The 23,015-nt window shown below is 42.0% G+C and overlaps 1 protein-coding gene across 7 annotated transcripts in view; it reads right to left on the bottom strand.

Annotated features, from left to right (window-relative positions):
- Window positions 1-23,015, bottom strand: part of RUNX2 (RUNX family transcription factor 2) — a 216,606-nt gene that overhangs the window by 115,005 nt on the left and 78,586 nt on the right. For 4 of the 7 annotated variants that reach the window (XM_075126361.1, XM_075126360.1, XM_075126365.1 and 1 more), the window contains 2 exons: window positions 19,770-19,943; window positions 7,723-7,884 (listed from right to left, as the gene is read on the bottom strand). In XM_075126361.1, the coding sequence (XP_074982462.1) occupies window positions 7,723-7,884; window positions 19,770-19,943 (336 nt within the window). The remainder of the gene's footprint in view (window positions 1-7,722; window positions 7,885-19,769; window positions 19,944-23,015) is intronic. The other 3 variants (XM_075126362.1, XM_048845723.2, XM_075126364.1) reach the window with 2 other exon arrangements.

Here is a 23,015-nt window from a genome sequence, read left to right as displayed (position 1 = left end):
AAACGTAAAGGCTCCAAATATTAACCTGGTCTCAATTGCAATTTGCTCCCTAGAATCCATTGCCACCAAAACCCCTCACTTTTCAAATATGCTAATAATTTTGCATTTAGTACTTACCAGAATGTCTGCAGAATTTAAAAACTCTGCACCCACTGTAGAGTGGATCTAGTCACAAGTGACCAACAAAAGGCCATCACCTGCTTTTATCTTCCTCCTGGCTCTTCCTTTTGTGTCAGCCCTAAAACCTATATTATTAGGCACGTAGAGTCTCCCTTTCTCTGTGTAAAACGTGTCTCTCCTATTACTCTTGCTTTTTAAAATGCAGTTTTGGGTATTCTCCTCCATCTGTACCCTTCTGTCTTCCCCTCTGACTAGATTCTGTCCTTTTTACTGCCAGAGGATGTGTGAATCATTGTCTCAGCCCTTATCTTCCATTTCTATCACAAATATCGTCATTCTTTTTAATCTCTCAGTGAACAGCCAACACCTTTCCAGTTTTGCTTTTCAGCTGAAAAGTTCTACTCTGAATCAGGGGGTGGAAGAGTGTCTAGGCTCTATGGTTCTTCACTTGCCCCATCTGTGAAATGGGGATAAAAATACTAGCCCTCCCACCTCCAAAGGGTGTTGGGATGGTTTGTTAGGCTCCAGCTCTGCAACCTTCATAATAGGCCATATTTTGCACTGGTATCAATGGGTAAAATAGCACTGAAAGTCAATGGAGTTGCACCTGTTTACACCAAGAGAGGATTTGGTCTATTGAGTTGGCATTACTGCATGTGAGCCAGGGTTGCAGAGTTGTGCCCTTTAGAGTGTAAAGCTTTTGGCGACAAGAGCGTTGTTTTCAGCATATTCTGCACAGCATCAAGCATACTCATACATTCAGAGGACTGACTCTCCACTGCCTTGCACCTTGTGGAATCATTTCTACCAGTGCAAGCTGATGTAAATGATTAAACAAGATGCAGGGCTCATAGATTCTAAGGCCAAGAAGAGACTATGATGATTATCTAGTCTGACCTTCTGTGTAACGCAGGCCAGAGGATTTCATCTTGTGATTCCTGCACTGGAGGGAATTACTCTTCCTTATCACATATGTGAGTGCCCTCAAGCCCAGTAACTATGGATGTACAAATAATAACAGCTCCCATCTTACAAAGTGTTGTCTGCCCCTCCTGTGGTGCTGAGCATCCTCCTTGTTCCGCTGATTTTAATGGAAGGAAGTGTCGCTTAGTGTAGCTCAGTTCTGCACAGGATCAGGCCTACTGTGTGTCAGTCACTAGGAGGACACAGAAATGGACATGTGCCTATATTCAAAAGATAAGAGGGCCCAATCCTAGAGCCATCGCATGAGTAGTTCATTGACTTGACTGATACTATTCTCATAACTAAGGGTTGCAGGATAAGGCCATTTAAATTTCTGGACTGGCTGCTCTATTGTCCCTACAAGTAGTTACCATTCTATTTCCAAAAGCCAGTAGAGGCTGGTAAGAATAATCATTACAGAAATGTTCAGACTATGAGACCTTATTCCGGTTTAAGTTCATATCATTTTAATTAGCTCTTCAGAAAAGGCCTGGCACTTACGGAAAATATCCTTAATTCACATCAGATGCTAAATTAGTAATCAAAAATGAATATCATTTGGTCTCAAGCTGGAACTAAAGTATGTTTTGGCATCATTATTAACTGTTAGCAGCAAGTTCTGGAAACAGATGCAACTCTAGATACACTTCATAAATAGAAAACACATTGCAAAGAAAACTCAGATAAAAATATATCTCTACATACCTATATATTTGAGTGTGCTATTTCCTGTCTGTATCAGCCACAAATTCATTCCACTTCAAGTTCCACCTGTTTCTTTCTTTTCTATTGTTTACAAATCTCATACTTCTGGAATAAAAACTCTTTCCCTCTGCCCCAATTTCTCCTGTTTGTTTCCTTTCTCAACAGTAATTTTAAATAAATTAAATGGGGCTGTAGTAAGGACCAGGATTGGGTCCTTCAATTCAATTGGGTTCTGAAAATCAGGCCATTTATTTCAATGTCTAAATATGGATGTAGTTGCCAAATTTTAGGTCACCCACATTTGAAAAAATTGGCCTATATCCTAAAGGCAGGGATCATGCAACACAGCTTCTGGACAATAGCTCCAATGAGAGATTCCACGGTAGAGAGAAGCTCCTATTGATGTTCTACATGTGAGTGCCAAGGGGCAATAATGCCTAGGTAGGATTAAATGGGCAGGAAGCTAAAATGGACAAACTGTGGTTTGCAAAATAAATAGTCCCATTTTTTAAAAAAATACGATGAGTCACAGGTTTAGGTACAAACTGCAAATGACAGAGTTGCTTCTGAACAGCACAAATTTATCTTCATTTTTAGTAAAGCTTTTGAGTCCCACATGACAGTCTCATAAGCAAACTAGGAAATGTGGTCTAGAAAAAATGACTATAAGGTGGGTGCACAACTGGTTGATAATTACTCTTTGAGTAAGATCTTTCAATGGTTTGCTTTCAAACTGGGAGGCATATTGAGTGGGATCCTGCAGGGGTTAGTCCTGAGTCTCGTACTAGTCAATATTTTCATGTATGTCTTATATAATGGAGTGGAGCGTATGCTTATAAAATTTGCAGATGACACCAAGCTGGGAGGTCTTGAAAGCTCTTTGAAGGATAGGATTAGAATTCAAAATGACTGACAAATTGGAGAATTAGTTTGAATTCAATAAGATGAAATTCAATAAAGACAAATGCAAATACTTCACTTAGGAAGGAAAAATCAAATGCACAACTACAAAATGGGGAATAACTGGCTAGGTGGTTGTACTGCTGAAAACGTTCTCAGCGTTATAGTGATCACAAACTGAATATGAATCAACAATGTGATGCAGCTGCAAAAAAGGCTCTTATCTTTCTGGGGTGTATTAACAGGAGTGTCATATGTAAGACATGGGAGGTAACTGTCCCTCTCTACTCATCACCGGTGAGGCCTCAGCAGGAATAATGCGTCCAGTTCTGGGCACCGTACTTTAGGAAAGATGTTGACAAACTGGAGAGAGTCCAGAAGAGAGCAACAAAACTGACAAACGGTTTAGAAAACCTGACCTATGAGGAAATATCTAAAAAACTGGGCAACTCTATCTTGAGAAAAGAAGACTCCAGGGGGGAACTAATAACAGTCTTCAAATATGTTAAGGGCTGCTATAAAGAGGGTAGTGATGACTTTCTCTATGTCCACTGAAGGTGGGAGAAGACGCAATGGGCTTAATCTGCAGCAAGAAAGATTTAAGTTAGACATTAGAAAAAACTTTCTAACTACATGGGTAGTTAAACTGTGGAATAAGCTTCCAAGGTAGGTTGTGGAATCCCTGCCACTGGTGGTTGTTAATAACAGGTTAGACAAACACCTTTCAGGGATGGTCTCGGTTCACTGGGTCCTGCCACAGAGCAGGGAGGAAAAAGAAAGTGAGGTGGTCAAGGAAGAACTGGCAGAAGGCAGTGACCGAGGAGATTGAATGCGCTGGCGTCATCTGGGAAGACATACCACAGCTAGCAAGTAACTATCATTAGTGGAGGAACTAGACTGCCCAGTGGCACAGCAGGAACTAAGGTCTAAGTTCTGAAATGGGCTTAAAATGAGGCATACATATTTTTTTTCTTTACAGGCAGGTGACCCTTCAATGCTAAATTTCAGTGTTGGTTTTTATGCCCGTTCTAAGTAGTTTTTGTCTGACTTCTTTTCACACATTTTTAATAAGGACTGTGAAATTGGGCTCTAGCTAAAATTTGTCCCTACTTTTTGTCATGTGTCTTTTAAGAGAAACAGTATGAACCTTTCCAAAAATTGGCAGATAGGCGAATCTTGAGTGGATTTTGTACAATGGGTAGTTTTTAAAAGAAATATATAGGTTTTTAAGAGTCTTTTTGCCACTGTTTTTTAAAAATGAAAGTTTATCTGTCAGAGAGTGACGCATAAAATCTTCTCATTCAGAGAAATTCAAAATGGATGCCATCTCCCATCATTCTCTAGGTCTGGAGACTGAGGCCACACATCAAACTGCTACAGTTCACAATGCTAAGAGGGGTAGTGTGGTGAAGAAGGGAAGGTTGAGCAGTAGTCTGGTGTGTTGTAGGGGATGCTTTGGTAAAAAGGGGTGCTGGAAGGCTAGCATCCCCTGACAGACAGAGTTAAGTTTATGATCTGTGAGGTATGGTAACTGTGGTAATGGCAGGGTGAAGGGGCGGATGGGTGTGCCTGTGGTTTGTACTGTTAGTTGGCTGTCTTATTTCCTTGCTTTTGTGTCAGGTACCGTAAATGTTTCATGACTAAGTTCTTGTGTATTAATGTTACTACTCTTTTAACATTTATTGGCCAAAGCCTGCAATTGTTGAAGGCCTTGATTCTGCAAGTCCTTGTGTGATCTGCAGGATGGTACTTGGGCAGTTAGCCTGAGTCGCTAGCTGCACCACTGCGGCCACACTGCTACTTTTAGGCATCAGCTCGAGCAGAGTGAGCATATGTATGTCGTCTTGTGCTGCCAATTACACCAGCTGTTGTGTAGACATACCCTTAAAATGTGTTAGCTGGCATGTGCTACCCAACACCTTCTCACCAAGCTTGAATATCGGTCTAAACAAGGCCATGTAGGCAGGCAGCAGGGACTAGGGTGATATAACGTTGATATATGTGAGACATAACTGTGAATGTGGCCAGTGGGAATGTGGGTGTGGCATGTGAGGCCTGAATCATAGTATTATCATTTGTCCTCCCATTTGTTGATAAGCAATAGGCATTCATTAAAGTGCTCTTGTATATTTCTAGCAAAGGTGATAATCAGTTCTCTGCCACTGTACTAAGAAACAATTATTTTTCTCTTCAAGGCCTTGTAATACTTTGGTTCTAAATAAAGTAATTTCTCCCTCATGCAGGAGGGTGCCTGGACTTTTTTTGTGCTCCCAGGAATGTAATTTTTCTTCTAAAAAGCCTGGTTCTACTCTGAAAAATGGCTCTGTACAAATGGATCAAATGGAGGAGGATCCAGTTTTCTCAGTTTACAAGTGATACATTGGTTGTTGTAACTGCCAGCCCAGCAGACTCACGCTAGGCTCTTTCCTTCTGATATCCCTTCACCAATAATGAAGTGCAGTCCAGTTTTTGCGCTCAGTTACACCTGTGCATCCCCACTGCATGCAGACACTGTTTCTGTCTATCTATATTTGTGCTGAGGGGCAAACCATTATATCTGAGCATAGTGCAATCATTAATGATTTTACACCCTCATCTCATAGGGACGCATTAGCCCCATTTTACAGATGGCAAAATGAGGTACAGAATAGATTAACTGACCTGCCCAAGGTAATACAGGGAATTTGGCAGGAATTGAGACCAGTTCTCTTGAATCCCAGTCCAGTGCTCTATCCACAAAACTATCCTTTCTTATCTCACCCTTCTGTGTGGTTGGACAAGTGTAACTGAGGCCCCAAGGTTGGGACTTAGTTAACAATAGGGTTGAAAATGTGGGACAAGGACTAGAATCAAACTCCCCTCCCAGAGCTGGGTTGGTTCTGCTGGGCTAAGAGGAGTAAAAAACAGTACAATTTCTTTTGTTTCCAAAAGCCAGCAAATAGGAGCTGGAATACACCCAAGGAAAGCACAGCTCTTGGGTAAGAAGGTGGCAATTTTTGCAGTCACAAAACCACACTTTAACATTCCACTCCACACTTTATAAACAATATGGGCCAGATCCAGTCCTCGCTCATTTGCCACCGTGCAGTGGAATTCACTGCGTTGGGGCGTGCAAGCAGGGTTCCAGAGTTTTCAAATTGTGCTACAATATGTCTCCTTGCTGTTTGAGAGTCAGCTCTAGTCCTCAACTTAAGAAAGCCACAGGCAGCCATTCTAAATGGTAGTGAGTTAACACGCAGTATTACGGACAGTCTGATATTGGTGACAGATCAAAATCCTCTTTGGTAGATTCAGAACTAAGTGACAAAGCCAGCTTCCTATGTTTGGAAAAGACAAAAACCGAGAGATAGGTTGTTCACCAGAAGGTGAAGGACAGGAGAAGTGAGGATAGCTTGTTGTGGAATAAAACAGAAAAGTACTGCATATGGTCCTATGATGTATATAGTTAGGTCTTTTAGCCATTATGCGTGCGCCCCACATGCTAGGCACTCACGTTTGAATACACACTAACAAGGAAGGGCTTCAGGGCAAGTAACTTGTACAGATGCTGCAGTCCCAGTCTGGGCCTTTCCCTGCAGGTATTGCTGGGGGCAAAATTGCAAAAATAACTGCTTTGACCACACAGGGCTGCACAGACCATCAGGAGACTCAAATGAAAGAGAAATCAATCTAAAGCTAAACACATCATTTCCTCAAAATAAAGTTAATTTTGTTTTTAAACCAAATGAGCATCACAAGGAAAGGCCAGAAGGGCCTGTCGGGCTTTGCCAGAACTGTTGACCCATATGGAAATGCTGCATTCTCTGAAAACCCAGAGAGCACTAAGGCCAGAGAGATCTTTGCTGCTATTTGTTTGAGAAACAAAGCTTTCTCCCTCCAAAATGAAAGAAATAAAGGAATTTAAACTAATCAAATCCTACATGCCTGTTGGCTGACGTTCGGTTTGTCCATGATGCAGCTCAGTGAAGTGAGTAACGTTTACAGTGCTCTGAGCTTTGTAGAAGGGAGAAAACAAGACAGAAAGAAATTCACCTGGCTGCAAGTCAAACAGGTGTATGGGGCTAGAATCTGAGACTGTAACAGTGTCTTACAAACATGAAAAAATAGAATAAGACCAATTCTTCATGCTTTACTAATGAATTGTAAAGGTTTTCTTTAAATTACACATGCTTTTGGCAGATACCTCACCAATATTTCCACACCTGTCTGTTTAGAATTTTAATGCTCCAGCTAAGACACCTTCCCCTATGGCTCCCCAGACTAACAAAATACACAAGGCCTGCCGTTCCGTTTTTGTATGTTATAGTGGGGCAACCGGCTTACTTTACACAGCTGAATTTACCTTTGTGACCACTTGAACTACATGGGTGTATGCGTATTTGTCTGATAATAAGTGTCAGTGCTATATAGTGTGTGTGCCTAAGAAGATTTCCTCTCTCCTTCATCATTCCAAGGCACAATTTGTCCAGTCTTCCCAGGACTGCTCTGTACCCTAAAGTGACTCAACCAGTTTCTGATAGAGATCTTAATCACACATTAAATAAGGGAATTAGCTATCTTGAGCTACTGAATTGACATAAGCAAGAGTGAGCCTTAGGCCTAAATATTAAATAAACAGAGGCCCTTGACAGTAAGTCAAATCTAATTTAGGAGACAGAAGTCAAAAAAATTAAAATATCAAAAATATGGAGAAATTATCATAGTTGCTTCGTAACAGATAGATAAATGGCCCCCTGTTGAAAACAGTGTGATTCAGTAGTTGAATCAGACAGTTAAAGATAACCTGACTTAAAATGGACCTTCAGTCACTCAAACTACATGCTCAGAATAACACGGCAGCACTTTAATTTTTGAATCAAAACCTTTAAAAGAAAGAAATTTTGACCCCTTCACAGTTCAGAAACTCTGGTACCACAGACAGATCTTCACTTTTGCTGCTAAGCTGCATTTGAGGGCAGATAGCTTCTGCATAAGCAGCCTCAACCTTTCCTGTTCCTGTCTGCATAAGTATTTTAGCTGAAGCATGGTCTTTACCTGAGAGGCGTCTGGGCACATCGGTGATGGCAGGAAGGCCTGTGCCTCGTGAAGAGGACAGGGGAGTTGTGGAATGAATGGATGGTGAAGTCATCTGGCTCAAGTAGGATGGGTAAGACTGGTCATATGACCATGGAGGGGATGATTGTGCCTGTCTGGGGTCTAAAAAACAAAACAAAAAGAGAAAATTAAAAAAGAAATGAAAAGATTTAGGGACACCAGCAGCTTAATCAATGAAAGTGGCATTATAGAATCTAAGCACATGGATGTCATGAAAAATGAGAGTGCTTGACAAAGAAGAATTCCCAGCACCCTTCCCTTCTCCCTGGCTCTGAGTTTTTCACCTTGGAAAATAATATGGTGGGAAATGCTCAGTGCAGAACAAAGCACTTCCTCTGAATTTCTAAAGCAGTAGCAAGCAGAATTTAAAATGATGTGGTCAGTGTTCCATAAATTCCCATACTCTCTAATCCAGTCCTAATAAAGCATTCCACTAGCAGCTCAGAGCTGTGTTAACATCCTCAGTGTGTGTGGTTTTTTGTTTTGGGATTATTTTTCTTTTTTTAATGCTGCAGCTGAACTTAAAACTGGCTTTTTGGGAGGGAAGGAGAACTAAAAGTTGATGGCCACATCTGTCAAGTTGTTATCCAGTTTTCAACATTAAGCAGAAGCATTTTCAGCACCGAGAAAGTGATCCAAGAAGGAAAACGTCATTAATCCTATTAGCATCTGTCCAAAAAAAAATCACGTTTGGATTCTAGTCCGATTACCTGTAATCACCATCAATATCATCTGAAACTGAATGGTTTGGGGGTAACCACTGAAAGTTAAATATGACTTTTCTAATTTTTACAGCTTGCCTTGGAGGGAATGATTCAAGGACATGAAGATTTTCTTTTCCACTAAAGTTCTGGTGGGCTGCATTGGGTGAGAGAAGAGGGTGGGCAGTTCTATTTTCCTACTACTAGGTTTTGTAAACAATTTTGCTTTTAGTCAATAACCGGTGATTCACTGCTGACAGGAGGAATTACTCATCAACATTTATTTTTTTCTTTTACATTGGTGAAAACCCAACAGCATTTCCTAGCTAAGAGAGTTTGTTGAGAAAGCTAGGTGGTACGCAAGAGAACTGCATGCCTCTGGATTGCTTTATACCTACTGCAACGCATCCATATTCTCTCTACTATTTCCAAAGTAGCAAATCAATCCCAGTTTACCTCAAGAAGTTGCTACATTTGAGCAGTGTCTCAAGGCTCCACTTTGTTGACAGAAACACAAAATCTGAATGGCATAAGCAAACCCCTCCTCATTTTTTTTTCTTCAGGAAATTCATCTTTAAAAAAACAAAACAAAACCCTCTTTCTGCTCTTCCACATGGCAAAACCTTGTAGTGTCAGCTATTTCTTGTTTATTTTTTCTGTTCAGACATGATTTGTTTGAAGAGATGTCTGGAAAGCAGATACTTCCTTGAAGCAAAATAACTATACAGATACAACCAAAAAAAAAGCCCCTTCTAATTTAATTTTAAAAGGATTTTCCTTCAGTTTGTTGTTTATATTAGAGTTGAATAATATAAATGGTTAACATAAATGCTCCTCAGAAATCTGAAGGACACTTGATTGTTAAATGTAATGAACTTCTTTGTTTTCACAATTTCAAGGCTAGGGCCCTATAGATTGGCACAACTTCAAATAGGACTGGCTGTTGTTATATCTGATATTGACACTTCTTTCTGCCTCATACCAGTACTGTAATCCACTATTCAATGAATAGTAAGCAAATTTAAACTGGGGGGTGGGGGGGGGAGCTTATGCACAGTGGCAAAACAGTATCAAAATTAATGATGGGTCAGGACCAGAACCTCAAAACCAAACTCCTTCAAATTCCAGGAGGTTTTCAATCCCAGTCTTTGAATCCAAATGACGGTCCCTTATAGTTTTGATTCACATCTCATACTGGAAGGGGCTTAATTTCTATTTCAAATGGGGAAGAAATATCCTAAGAATGGATGTTCTCACAAGATTTGGGCCCAAGACAGTGAGACCCTCACGCAAACAGTTGCTCTCATGGGATTTCTGCCACTCAGAATGGTAGAAGTCGCATGGGAGCAGAAGTCCTTTCCACATTTGTGCACCATCACACCTTCAACTCATATCCTAGTCCTCATTTGGCCTGGGACCCTGAAATCTAGCCTAACCCTAGATCTAAATATAGCCTCTTTGGCTCATCCCATCTTAAAATAAGAATAAAGGCTTTAGCGTCATGTAAACTGATTCTTATTTTTGATACTTGATTTCAGCAATTCACCATTGTAACAGTATGAGTTTTAAAAGCAAAAATTATTTTAGAATATGAGAGGAGGGACTCTCTTTTGGTTAATGCACTGGATTGGGACTCAGGAGATCTGGGTTCAATCTTGGCTTTGCTAGACATAGATGCTAGAAGTAGGGGTGCTGCTGTACCCCTGGCTTGAAGTGGTTTCCATCATATACAGGGTTTACAGTTTGGTTCACTGGCTTTCAGCACCCCCAGTTTACAAATGTTTTTAGCCACAAACTCCCAATGTGACCGTGGGCGCAAGTCACTTAACCTTTCTGTGCCTCAGTTCCCCAGGATACTCTCTTTCTCCTACTCTTTATCTTGTCTGCTTAGTTGGTAAGCTCCTTGGAGCACAGACTGTTTCTTACTATGTAGCTAGCACGATGGAGCCCTGATCTTGGTTGGGGCCTCTCAGTCCAGATAGCTCAGTGCAGAGCCGACCCATGCCTGCTGATAGTAGGGGGATACAGTGAGGGGAGTGGCTTCAGCAGATATTACTGAGCATGCTCAGTTCATGTGAGCATGCTCAGTACAAAGCCAAGCAGCAAACGGGGGGGATATATGACCCCGCATGCCCCCACCCCATGTCGCCTCTGACTCAGTGGACACATATTCCAACGTGACCACTTCTCAAATGAGAGTGAAAGTAAGCTCAGTTTGAGCTCTGCAGATGGACACATATTCCAACGTGACCACTTCTCAAATGAGAGTGAAAGTAAGCTCAGTTTGAGCTCTGCAGAGAAATGAGGGCCCAGTTCATCACTGATTAGAAAAGGAAGCAACTGAAAAGAAAAAACTGAAACCAAACCAAACCCAGGCAACAGTTGATAGAAAAGTTACTACTGCAATTGAGAGTAACTGCTTGGGAGGAAATCAGGGCTGCGCCAGAATGGATAGTCATGAGACTTCCTCGCCACCGTAATTCAGGGCTGAGGTCACCATTGGGGCAGGGTGGAGAATCTTGTCCTGTGGCTAGCTGACTTTGTTCACTGTGCTTGGCCTGTTAACAAACAGGAAACTGAAGTTTCTAGCTTCTGTGAGCAGAAGCGTTCAAAGCAATGCCACCTCATTAAGAACAGCAGGTGTTTGTGTGTGCATGTGCGGAGGGCTGGGGGGGCCGGGGCGGGGGAGCTGCACTTGTGCTGCCTGTCAAAGATTACTTGCAAAGCCGAACGGTAAATTGCACTCATCTCCCCAAGCTGGGCTGAACGCGCTCATTAACCAGGCTAGATGGGAAATTCAATGCACAAACTTCAAAAACAACTGTTAGTCCTGCAGACCGCTGGCCAGCTGGGGACCCACAATGCAACATTCTGTGGCACGAGGAGCTCGTCTACACTAGAAGCATTACAGCTGTGCCGATGCAGCACGTCAGGTGAAGACTCTCTATGCTGATGGGAGAGAGCTCTTCCATTGGCCTAATAAAACCACCTCTGCGAAACCAGAGGGAGACGCTCTCCTGCTGACATGGTGCTTTCCAAACCAGAGGTTAGGTTGCTGTAAGTTATGTTGCTCTGACGGTGGCTTATTCACACCCCTCAGTGACATAAGTTATACCGACGTAACCTGTAGTGTAGACAAGCCCTAACACTGCTCCCATCAAATGCCACTGGAGCAGGAACTTAGGCCACAAGAGATCAAGCAATCCTATTTGTTTGGGGTTTTTTCCACATACGCCACAGTCTGTACTGAAAACAGAGCCATATATGGAGGGGAAACCCAGCCCCTCCAAGCCTCACGGCGCGTATTCATACCCCAGAGTTTGCTCCCAGATCAATGTTTTCTGGGACATGTGGCAAAGCTGGGCACAAAGACTTAAGAGGGAATCAGAAGGAACTTTTTGAGAGTTCCTTTTTCTTTGCTTGTGTGCTGAGTGATCACCTAGCCTGGATACACGGGTATTTAGTATGCACTGGTGAAATACATACAATGGCCTGTGAGCATATTAGTGGGAAGCTTTTTCTGCCTTCTGTACAAGAAGCAAATTCTCTTGTTAGTTCTAACCAGGGCGCTTGTGAGATTTGCCAGGTGATCAGGCAGCTTCTGTGTGTCTGGGGGCCAGAAGCTTTGGATTGTCACATGAAAGATCATTGGTGCTTACAAATGCAGCATCTTTCCAGTTCTTAAAAGCCTAGAACATATGAGAAGTCCCAGAGCTGTTAACCAGAGGGAGTATGACTCTGCCTAAAGGAATCTCCAGAATACAAGAAAATAAAAAAAGCATACTGAGCAGGTCGGGGGGGAGAAGAGAAATAACCCACCCAGCTGTCTTGATGGCAATATGCAAATACTGAAGAAAGGCAGAGCACAGTGAGGTGACCAAAGCCAGGCGTTCAGGGCTAACATATTTCTGCACTTCAAAATTTGGAGTGATTACTAATAGCAATCCTCCTTTTGTAAACATTTTTGTTATGCCTGTGTGGGTGTGAAGAAAAGTGGTGCTTTCATAAGTCATTCACAACAGGGCACAGCTTGCAAATACTCCTAAACTTCATGCACAGATTGGCTGAAACAAGTCAGCCGGGGTGAGGTCTAAACTAATACGCACACAGCTACTTCCTGTTTGCACTTCCAGGTAAAGTTTCTGTGAAGCAGGAAATATCAAATATTGCATATTATTTCATTCCTAGGCTTCGTTGCCACATTCATAGTTACGGTTGGTAGATTTACATACTATTTGACTGTCGCTTCCGTGGTCTACTGTATACATCTTAGTGGATTCTTGGGAAAACAAGGGTGTTTAGAAAGTAGTCAAATGTTGGATGGACTGTGCAAAATTAAAAATCAATGTCCCAATTCTCCTGTCAATTACACAGGCTTTCCCAGGTAAGTAGCCTTTTGCAATGCTTTGGCAATATGTTATGAGAGATCTAGAGTGAAGAGAAATCAATTTTCCATGCTCCAAACTGAAAGAGTGCTGAAGAACATGATCACCAGATACACAGGGTGACCATTTCTCACTGTAGAGCAGTGGTCCCCAAACTGTGGGGTATCCCGTCCCCCCCCAGGAATGCAAAGGAACGTTCGGGAAGTGTGGCGGCACCCGGGCCAGCCCCCATGAGGGGTGGGGAGCAATGTTCCCTCTAATTTTTGACAGGCCGTGTGCGCAAAAAAATTCTTCTGTGCAAATTTTTGTGCTTCTGTGCACATTTTTGTGCGTGCAGTGTTTCGCCGTGTGCGCAGGGTTTAGGATCTGTGTGCGTGCACACACGCGCACAGTTTAGAGGGAACAGTGGTGGGGAGGGAGCGCCACCCAGCCCCGCTCTTCCCCCCAACTCTGCTCTGGCTCCAGCCCCAAGCAAGGCCTCAGCTTCAGCTCCTGGCTCCGACCCCAGCCCCGGCCCCTGACCTCAGCCTGGCTCCCAGCTTCCAGCCCTGGCCCCGTTCCCAGCTGCAGCTCCAGCCCTGGCTGTGGCCACGGCTCCACTCCTGGCCGTGGCTCTGGCTCCAGCCCCAATCTCAGCTCCTGGCCCACAGCCCCACTCCCAGCCCCGGCTGGGCGCAGACAGATTACATTACGGGTAAGGGAGAGGCGTGATATAAAAAATTTGGGGTCCACTGCTGCCGAGTCTAAAATCTAAAAGAACACGTGCGTGCATGCTTTACGCAATCATTTAAATTGAGTCCCTGTCATCCATTCAACCCTGGTGCCACGTCTGTTTGCTGACTATATTAATGCTACTGCTCATGCTGAAAAACAAGCAGTCCGGAGCTATCTTTTGTAAATATTTAAAGTAAGATATCCTCAATTATGGTCCCAACAAAGCAAAGACTACTCTCTGCATGAGTAAATGGGCTATTGTAGAAAACTCTCTTCTCTGAGTTTCTCGTGGACTCTTAAAAACTCTGGGCCAGATCCGAATCTCCAGGAGTAATTCCACTGATGTCAAGTCTAATGGCATTACTCCTTGACTGACACTGGTATAAGTGAGACCAGATTTTGGCTTTCAGTCTCTAAAATCACCCCACCACCACCACCAACAATCCCTTAAGAGTCACATTTCCTAAAGAAAAAAACCCGAAACTGCTCTTGCTAACAGAGCAACTCGACAGAGGGTCACCATGACAAGTTGCCAGTAGCTTGCAGATGCGATGGAATAGCATAACATGCAACAGACTGCAGTCACCTCTGTCCACAATGCAGAGCTGCAGCCAACAGCTCCCACTACTCTATGTTTATACATACATCCAAGCATGCTGGGTCCTGTAGTTTCTATGGGCCACATCTCTGTATTAAAGTAAAATGCAGCCAAAACTTGTTTCTCCAGACTAAATTCTGGACAATCCTTATGGGTAAAATTCAACGCAGTACAAACAGTCCAACACTGGGTTTAAATGGCACAGAGGGCCTTGTGCTTGTGCTAATCTTCCCCATTTGATGATAAACCAAAACTGCTGCTAAGGGGCTAAAGGAAGCAGTGTTCTCAACAAGCTAGTCCACAAACCTTTACATAGATTTTGTAGTAAATGGAACTCGCTCCGTTCCATCAAATTCCTGACAATCTACAACAAATTTCTACAAAGCAATGATGCTGGTTCTAGAAAAGCATCCTGCACAGAAAAGAAGGCTCTCTTTCTTTCTCTGGGTGGAATTCATCTCTGGGTAGATGGTCAGTACAAGGCCTATCAATATTTAACACCTCAACATTGGAGGTAAGGGGGACTTCACTGGTGCAGAAGCTTTGTGCTGACCCTCTGCACAGGGATGATTTTGCTCTCTGCCCGTACTCCTGTTTGTCTGTTTGCCTTCTAAGAACATTTCAGCAAAGAGCTTCCTTGGCCTGACAGAGCAGATGAGTTCTCCCAGTGACTGCAGTATAAGTAAGGATGGTAGGATCCAGCCCTAATTGCATTAACTCTGCCTTCTATCACCCTACATGTAATAAATGTCATGAGTTAATGATAGAGATTGCGCCGTCTTTCCCCAGTCTGAAAAATGAAGTTAAATGCTGCTGGGCAGGGGGAAGGGAGTGGGGGAGAAGCATGTTTCACACAACCTGCCTTTGAATGCTGTTATTTCAGTTACTAAAGTCACAGATTGCCTATAGATCAGATGGTGCCATAGTGGTGATGGAGCATGAAACCTCACTTAACTCCCACTTTACAGTTTCTTCTTTGCAGCTGAGATTCCACTACTCACACTGACCGCATTCTTGCCATTACGCCTGTGGCTTTTCCCATCTGATAGAAGCTAATCCTCACTGGTTGTATTTTAGAAAAACAACAGTTTTTCTTGTTTCATGTTTAAGAATTGATGCAACAGTTCGCTGTTTGAATGGGAGGGTAATTTGATACGTGAGCAAGTTGTTCGAGTTCCACTTAAAAAAAAAAAAAAAGGTAGCAAATATACCAGGAACTGAATGTGAGTAGACATGAGGCTTGATTTATGAGCAATATGCAGGGTTCAAATTGGATCTGTACTACTTCAGCAAAGGTATCTGCTTATTGGATGATTTGTTTTTTAATGACCCTTCGATGTTGCTTTTGCAGAATAATAGTTAAAATGCCATGTTGAATAAGGACAAGTCTGTGCTAAGCTAAGCTATGCTTCCACTGAAACAAACTGGTCCTTCAGCAGGTTCAAGAGCGTGGTGTATTTTAAAAAAACCCACCAGTATTCAGATACTATAGGAAAACAAATAGAACCCAGAAAAAGAAATGTAACAGTAAACCAGCAGATGTATTAGCACACATTCTTAATTCTTTACTACTCAGATAGGAGATGGCCAGGTTCTAAATACTATTTATGTTTGATTATGCAATCATTATGCAAAACCTAAACTGGAATTAAACAAAAGAAGTTTAACTGTGCTTAACTGTGTTACATACTGGCTTTCATAATAAGGAAACAATTGTGTACTGCTGCAGTTAGTAGGAACTAATGGTTTTCTTTTATCTTAATTGCAGGGTAAAAAATTACCAAACGAAGGCATTTACAAAGCAACACCTAGTTAATTTTATCAAATGTAATAAAAAGCCTTTCTTTCTGTACAAAGGTTACTTCTCTTTTTATTACACAGCCAAATCCTACTCACTCAAATGACCAAGAGAGCAATGGATAGAAAAGGCTAAGTTGTTATTGATTCATTTTTGTGGGTATACACCTATTGCATAGCATCCATGTTACCTGGAGAAAATACAGCACCAAAGGAAAGCACAAACAGCTCTTTACTCAGGCTGTACTACCCCCAAATAATCACAAATTCAGCAATCTCCCATGGTCAAGCTATTGATTGATCAAAGAGGTGTGCCTCACTCAGCACTCTGAGCTGTAAACCTTGTCTCTCTCAGGCCTATATTCCTCAGCAAGGGGCTCCACCAACTGCAGTACTTGCAATCCCCAAAAGTGCACCAAGGGACTTTCAGGAAAAGCACCACCACCAACATGGTAGAATATGGGGAGAGAAGTGTTCCCTAAGGCAGCCAGGCTCCAAAGTATATAGGGTTACATAGATTAGAATCAACATGATGAACAGCACCCAAAAGCAGATAGGGAAGACAGTGCAATTCATGGAGCACAGATGTACCAGGCTCTCACTGATGGCTCTATTAAGCAGGTGGGCTACCATAATGCCAGCAAGTAGTCTTCAATGGCTGAGTGCATTGCATTCATACAAGCAGGGGCAGACAAAGCGTGGCGGACTGTGGCAAGGGCTGTGACAGCAGGGAGAGTCTGCAGCCCCTTAACTAGCTGCAATTTTTTAAAAGTGGTAGGAGTCATTGCTGCTGCTTGGGGAAATGACAGCCATCAGGAATTCAACAGTGCCCAACAACTGTGAATCTCTTTGGCAAGGAGAGGACGTACTCCACGACTCCATAGAGAAGTCACCCCTTCCCAGTTCAAGTCGCTTCCCTCTGCCCCAGCAGCACCAACCTCAGTCTTGGGCTATGTCTACACTAGTACTTTTGGCAGTAAAACTTTTGTCAGTCAGGAGTGTCAAAAAACATGTTTCACCAACAACAGCGCTGGTGTAAACAGCGCTGATGTAGACAGCACTATGCCGGCACCAGACTCTCTCCCAGCAACATAGCTACTGCTGCTCATTGGGGGGTGGTTTAATTATGCTGCTGGGAGAGCTCTCTCCCATCAGCATAGAGTAGGGTGACTAGATAGCAAGTGTGAAAAATCGGGACAGAGGGAGGGGGGTAATAGGCATCTTTATGACAAAGCCCCAAATATCAGGACTATCCCTATAAAATGTGGACAGCTGGTGTGGCTACACGGGAGACCTTACAGCAATGTTTCAGAGCTGCAGGGGTACAGCTGTGCCGCTGTAAGGTCTGTAGCATAGACATAGCCTCAGCCAGCACAGTCTTCATCGCGTTTAACTGTTGATTCTAACTGTGCCGTGAGTAGTGAAGACCAAGGCTTTGTCTGCAGCCATCTAAACATCTGAAGTTTTCACCTCCAGGATTTGTAAGTGCTGCTGCTGATTCATAACAAGGCAAAGAAGTATATTATTAATCCAACCCAGAAGCACAATTTCTACAGGATGCTTTTATGTGAATGAGAACAGTATATGAAGTTACACTTAGCGAGGATTAAAGTTACAAGGGCTCTCAGTCCTTCTGCTTCAGGCCATAAGCTGATCACCAGATGCGGGTCAGGAAGAATTCCACTCTCCCCCCCTCATTAACAGTGTTGCAGAATAGGTAAACTATAGAGAGGCAGAAGGAAGAGGAGGGTTTTGGTTATGCCTTTAAGGGCCTGATCCAGCCGCTCTGAAGTGGGAAGCCTGTCCATTGTCTTTTCTAGAAGTTGAGTTGGGTCCTCATTTGCTGTCAGAGACAGGATACTAGACTAAAGAGACCATGGGTCTTTTGGTCTGGCACTTCTTAACTACTGCACTATATGCAGCAAAATCCAGATTTCAGATGCCTAACTAATAAAAGGGAAGCCTGGCAAATGAACCTGATATGAGATATCAGTGGATGGCAGGTCCCATGATATTCATATATATTATATTCATATTTCACAAGAGTTAAAGCGAGAGCTCTAGAGCTGTGGGAAACTTGGCAGTTTCCATTCACCAAGGTTCATGAGAACAATTATTTTTCAGTTTCAATTCTCATGGGGTTTCACATTGAGTTCTGGGTTCAAACAAAAACCCACTTATTCTTTACTGCAAATTAATTAACTGGTTTGAACTTTTTTTTAAAAACAAAGCCACAACATTTCATCTAAACCACTGAGTTTCAGCTGGTATCATGTCAAAACCACTTGAAACATGAAACCATAAATCTTCCCAGGTTGACTCACAATCAGGCACAGGTTGTCTGGAAAAAGTTTGTAAAACCTACTAAGTCTTCATGTTTTTAACAAAATACTGACCCCAGTGAATTTTGGATGTGGATTTTTTAGGATTTTGTTGCAAATCTTTGGCACAATTATCGTTAAAATCTCATTTCATTTTTATAATTTGTCACACACAGTAATGTATTATTTTTCTCTCAGCACAGTGAAATCAGAAGTCAGAACGGCTGCTTACAATCCTCATTAGCAGCCTTGGGAGAATTTCATGTACTCCAGTTTGTTGATTGTGAAAGTGATATAAACTGGCACTAGAGAGAAGCCACAGTGTGAGAAGGTTGCATTGCTATCCTGAAAACACCAGTACAATGTTAGGTATCAGAGGAACAGCCGTGTTAGTCTGTATTCGCAAAAAGAAAAGGAGTACTTGTGGCACCTTAGAGACTAACCAATTTATTTGAGCATGAGCTTTCGTGAGCTACAGCTCACTTCATCAGATGTTTACCGTGGAAACTGCAGCAGACTTTATATACACACAGAAATCATGAAACAATACCTCCTCCCACCCCACTGTCCTGCTGGTAATAGCTTATCTAAAGTGATCAACAGGTGGGCCATTTCCAGCACAAATCCAGGTTTTCTCACCCTCCACCCCCCCCCACAAATTCACTCTCCTGCTGGTGCTAGCCCATCCAAAGTGACAACTCTTTACATAATCAAGTCGGGCTATTTCCTGCATAGATCAAGGTTTTCTCACATCCCCCCTACCCCCATACACACACAAACTCACTCTCCTGCTGGTAATAGCTCATCTAAACTGACCACTCTCCAGGTTTAAATCCAAGTTAAACCAGAACATCGGGGGGGGGGGTAGGAAAAAACAAGAGGAAACAGGCTACCTTGCATAATGACTTAGCCACTCCCAGTCTCTATTTAAGCCTAAAGTAATAGTATCCAATTTGCAAATGAATTTCTGTGTGTATATAAAGTCTGCTGCAGTTTCCACGGTAAACATCTGATGAAGTGAGCTGTAGCTCACGAAAGCTCATGCTCAAATAAATTGGTTAGTCTCTAAGGTGCCACAAGTACTCCTTTTCTCAGTACAATGTTGGCCACTTTTCTTGCCAGCAAAGTAAACAGCACAGCTGAGTAAATATGTTCAGGTAGAGTATCTCTATGTATTGCACCACTGCACATATGTGGGTTATTTCAGAGCATTATGGTGCTTGGATTTCCCCAGATTCCTCATCTATTTGCTGGATTTTGACATTTTGGTCTTTTAAAAAAATTAATTTAAGAAAAGATAGACATTTTCATCTTTAAATGCTACAGAATAAAATCTGCTCCCCAGCTAGCTTTGATTGGTGCATATCTCTCACTCTGTAACAGCCTCACTTCTCTACAGTCGACACAAAAATATCCACAACCAATTACTACCATTGCCTGTGCAAGTCAAACCTATGGTTCTGTCTCTTACCTGTAATCTGACTCTGTCCTTGTGGATTAAAAGGACTTGGTGCAGAGTTCAGAGAGGGCCGTGGGCTCTGAGTCGGGACCCCTACTCTCATACTGGGATGAGGAATGCGCCCTAAATCACTGAGGCGTTCAGAGAACAAACTAGGTTTAGAGTCATCAAGCTTCTGTCTGTGCCCTGGAAACAGCAAATCATAAAATAAAAGGGTTATTAACACGACTGAACAAATTACCATACAAAAAAAAATCCCCAACTTATCTGTAAAGACCTATTAACTGTTTGTGGGTTCTCTAGGCATTTTGGCTAGAGACAGAAACCAAAGCTGGTGAAAGAACGGTGGCAGGGAGTGAGGGCATATGCCATAGAGTCTTCTGTACCTACTAGACAGTGGTGCACCTGAGTATTAAAAACTGTGGGGGAGATCCTCAGATAGTCTAAATTGTTATAGATCCATTGACTGCAACGGAACTATGACAACTCACACTAGCTGAGGATCTGCCCCACTGTGAGTTCTACAGAATGAAAGAGCAGCATGTACATTGCATGGTCTACGCTATTGTTTAGAGGTGTAATTTATTTGTGACAGTTATACCAGTAAAAGTCCTACTGTGGATGCAGTTACACCACTATAAGCATACACCAAGGGCTTCTGTTTTTCTGGGTTTATTTATTTCATTTTCTGGTGTTTATGTTTTGCACTTTTTGATTTGTACATAGATGCCCCAAAATAGTGTTTTACGGGGCTTTCTTTTTACATATACACACAGTGCTGTTTCACACAGCACTATGTTAAAGAGCACTAGGGAACTTTTAGTGTGCACCAGAAAAGTTTTACACAGACCAACTAATGCGCAACACATTAATGTGCTTTAAAAATCACATCCTTGTAGTCCACAGTATTACTCCAGGTAGACAAGCCCTTAGATACAAGCCAGGGATCAGGGACATCACCTATACAAAAAATCTGCAATGGGAAATGGAAGTCAATATGAATTGAATAACCATTTCTGGTATTTTTCCAGTATTTATTGGATAAACACTGATTTCATTTTTTTATTTTTTGCTTTGGGGTGTTGTACCGGTGTTTGTTGGTTAAAAACCTAAAATCAGAAGCCCGCTGTATACCACATCCACTTCCCAAACCAGAGTGAGCTATACCAGTATAAGCACTTTTATACTGGTAAACTGTGTTCACACTAGCGATTTTTTACTGCTTTAATTATAGTGGGATAATTAAAGTGGCAAAAGTTTCTAATGCAGATAAGCCTCCTATCCATATATGTGTGTGGGTGAGAGATTGTTCCCGGACTGGTTCCATTTATTATGGAGATTTTCAGATAGCTAAGCAAATCTGACCTTTTTTTTGGTATTACTCTGTTACAATTAGTCTTTATGGTTCACTTATTATTCTGTAACTTTGGAGCTTATTCATAAATCAGAACTAAATAGCCAGTCTCCTTTAAGAAGCCAAAAGAGTGGTGTAATAAGGAAAACAAGGCAAAACTGCATCTGATGACACGAATCCTGCTGGGTCCCATACTTCCCTTCACTTAATGGGCTACCCCTCATCATTGCTCCCTCTCCAGCTCCTGCTACTAGCTCAGCTGTACGAATACTGCATGGATTAACCAGGAATGTTCTTTAATGTTGTGCAGTTGTTAGAAGTTAAAGGGAGAAATGGCATTAATCAAAAATAAGAATGCCCACTCCAATATGCTGATACTGTTAAGTACTTTTACTTAAGATCTGCCAGTTCTATCATAGAAATTATGCATCCTCCATCATCATACTTGTATTCAAAGACTTTTTTCATTTTAAGGCATTTTCATGATGCTCATCACCAGAGTATCAGAGCACTTAACTGAGTTTAATGAATGAATCTTTAGAATAGGAGATAGTCAGGGTTTATTTCCCCCATTTTACAGATGGGGAAGCTGAATCACAGAGAGGTGAAATGACTTAGCTAAGGTAATAGATAGTGAACTCAGAAGCTAGAACCCAGATCCTATGACTCCCAGTCCTGTACTGTAACCATCCTTCATCTCTAGAAACAGGCATTTTTTATAGCATCCATTATCCTAGTACCTGAGCGCCTGGCTTATAACACACATTATCTAATTGGAATCCTGACAACAGGTGGTGGAAGCAGGCAAGCAATTTCTGTACAGGTACTAGTACAAGACTCAGAGACATCCTATTTCTATACAGAAAATTGAGAGGCTGGAATGGGCGTGTGAAGAGAAGTGGATCTAATTTGAGATTAGAGGAGTCTCAAACAATTTTTAAGGGTCTTTAAACTAATTTGCTGACTTTTCCTGTCATTTTAAAGCATGTTTCCCCCCCACCACCAACAAACATGTTTCTTCCTCCTAATTAAAGGGAAACAGGTGCTACATATTAGAACAGCCCACCCAAACTTAGGCTGGCACAAGTGGGTACCCTATATATTGGAGCAATGTTGATTAACATAGATATAGAATGGTTTTTTGGCTCATTTGTGGTAATGTTATAATCGCAGTTTAATTAATATGATAATATCTTAACTGGCTATGTTTTGCATTGTCTCTTGAACCTATGAAAAGCACTGTGGTACAAGTTAGGTGTTGTTAAATCTAAAGAAGTAACTTTCACACGTAAAGTATTTTTCCATAGAAGTTCTCCTCAACCTCTCTCCTTTTTTTATAAGCTCTGTGATTGTTTTTCCCTCTGCCTGTGCCATTTTCCATCCTGTTTTTTCCAGTGGATTTTTTCCCCTTTCTCCTTTGTTTGCATTTGTTCCTAATCAGAATATAATCTCTTTTTGGTGAGTTCAAAATACCACAAACAGAGTTAGCCTATCCCTAATCTCTCTCACCAGGGCTGAGTTTATCTGAAAATGAATCAACCCCAAAATGGGCTTTTGCTTTGATTTTTCAGAAAAAAATTCTATTGCACATTTAAGTAGTGCTCTTCCTCCTCAGAGATCCCAAAGCACTTTCCTAACAGACTGATACACAAACTTGAACTATATAATGTGTAAACTATATCTGTGGTTATTTGTAAGTCATCACTGCTGCCCAGATCTGAAAAAGTATGCATGTGATGGCCTTCAACTTGCTTTTGACCATGCTTTATTCTTCAGCGCAGAGCTCTGTAAAAACAAAGGTTATACTACAAACATTATTTACTCCAAACTTAATCCAACACTGAAATGCAGCCACCTCTGAGGTAGAACCCAGCAACTGTCTATTAGTGGAAAATAACTACACA

This window comes from Caretta caretta, chromosome 3 (assembly GCF_965140235.1).
Source record: "Caretta caretta isolate rCarCar2 chromosome 3, rCarCar1.hap1, whole genome shotgun sequence".
Classification (NCBI taxonomy): domain Eukaryota; kingdom Metazoa; phylum Chordata; order Testudines; family Cheloniidae; genus Caretta; species Caretta caretta.
Note: the sequence above shows the minus strand (reverse complement) of the source record. Positions and strands in the feature narration are given on the sequence as shown.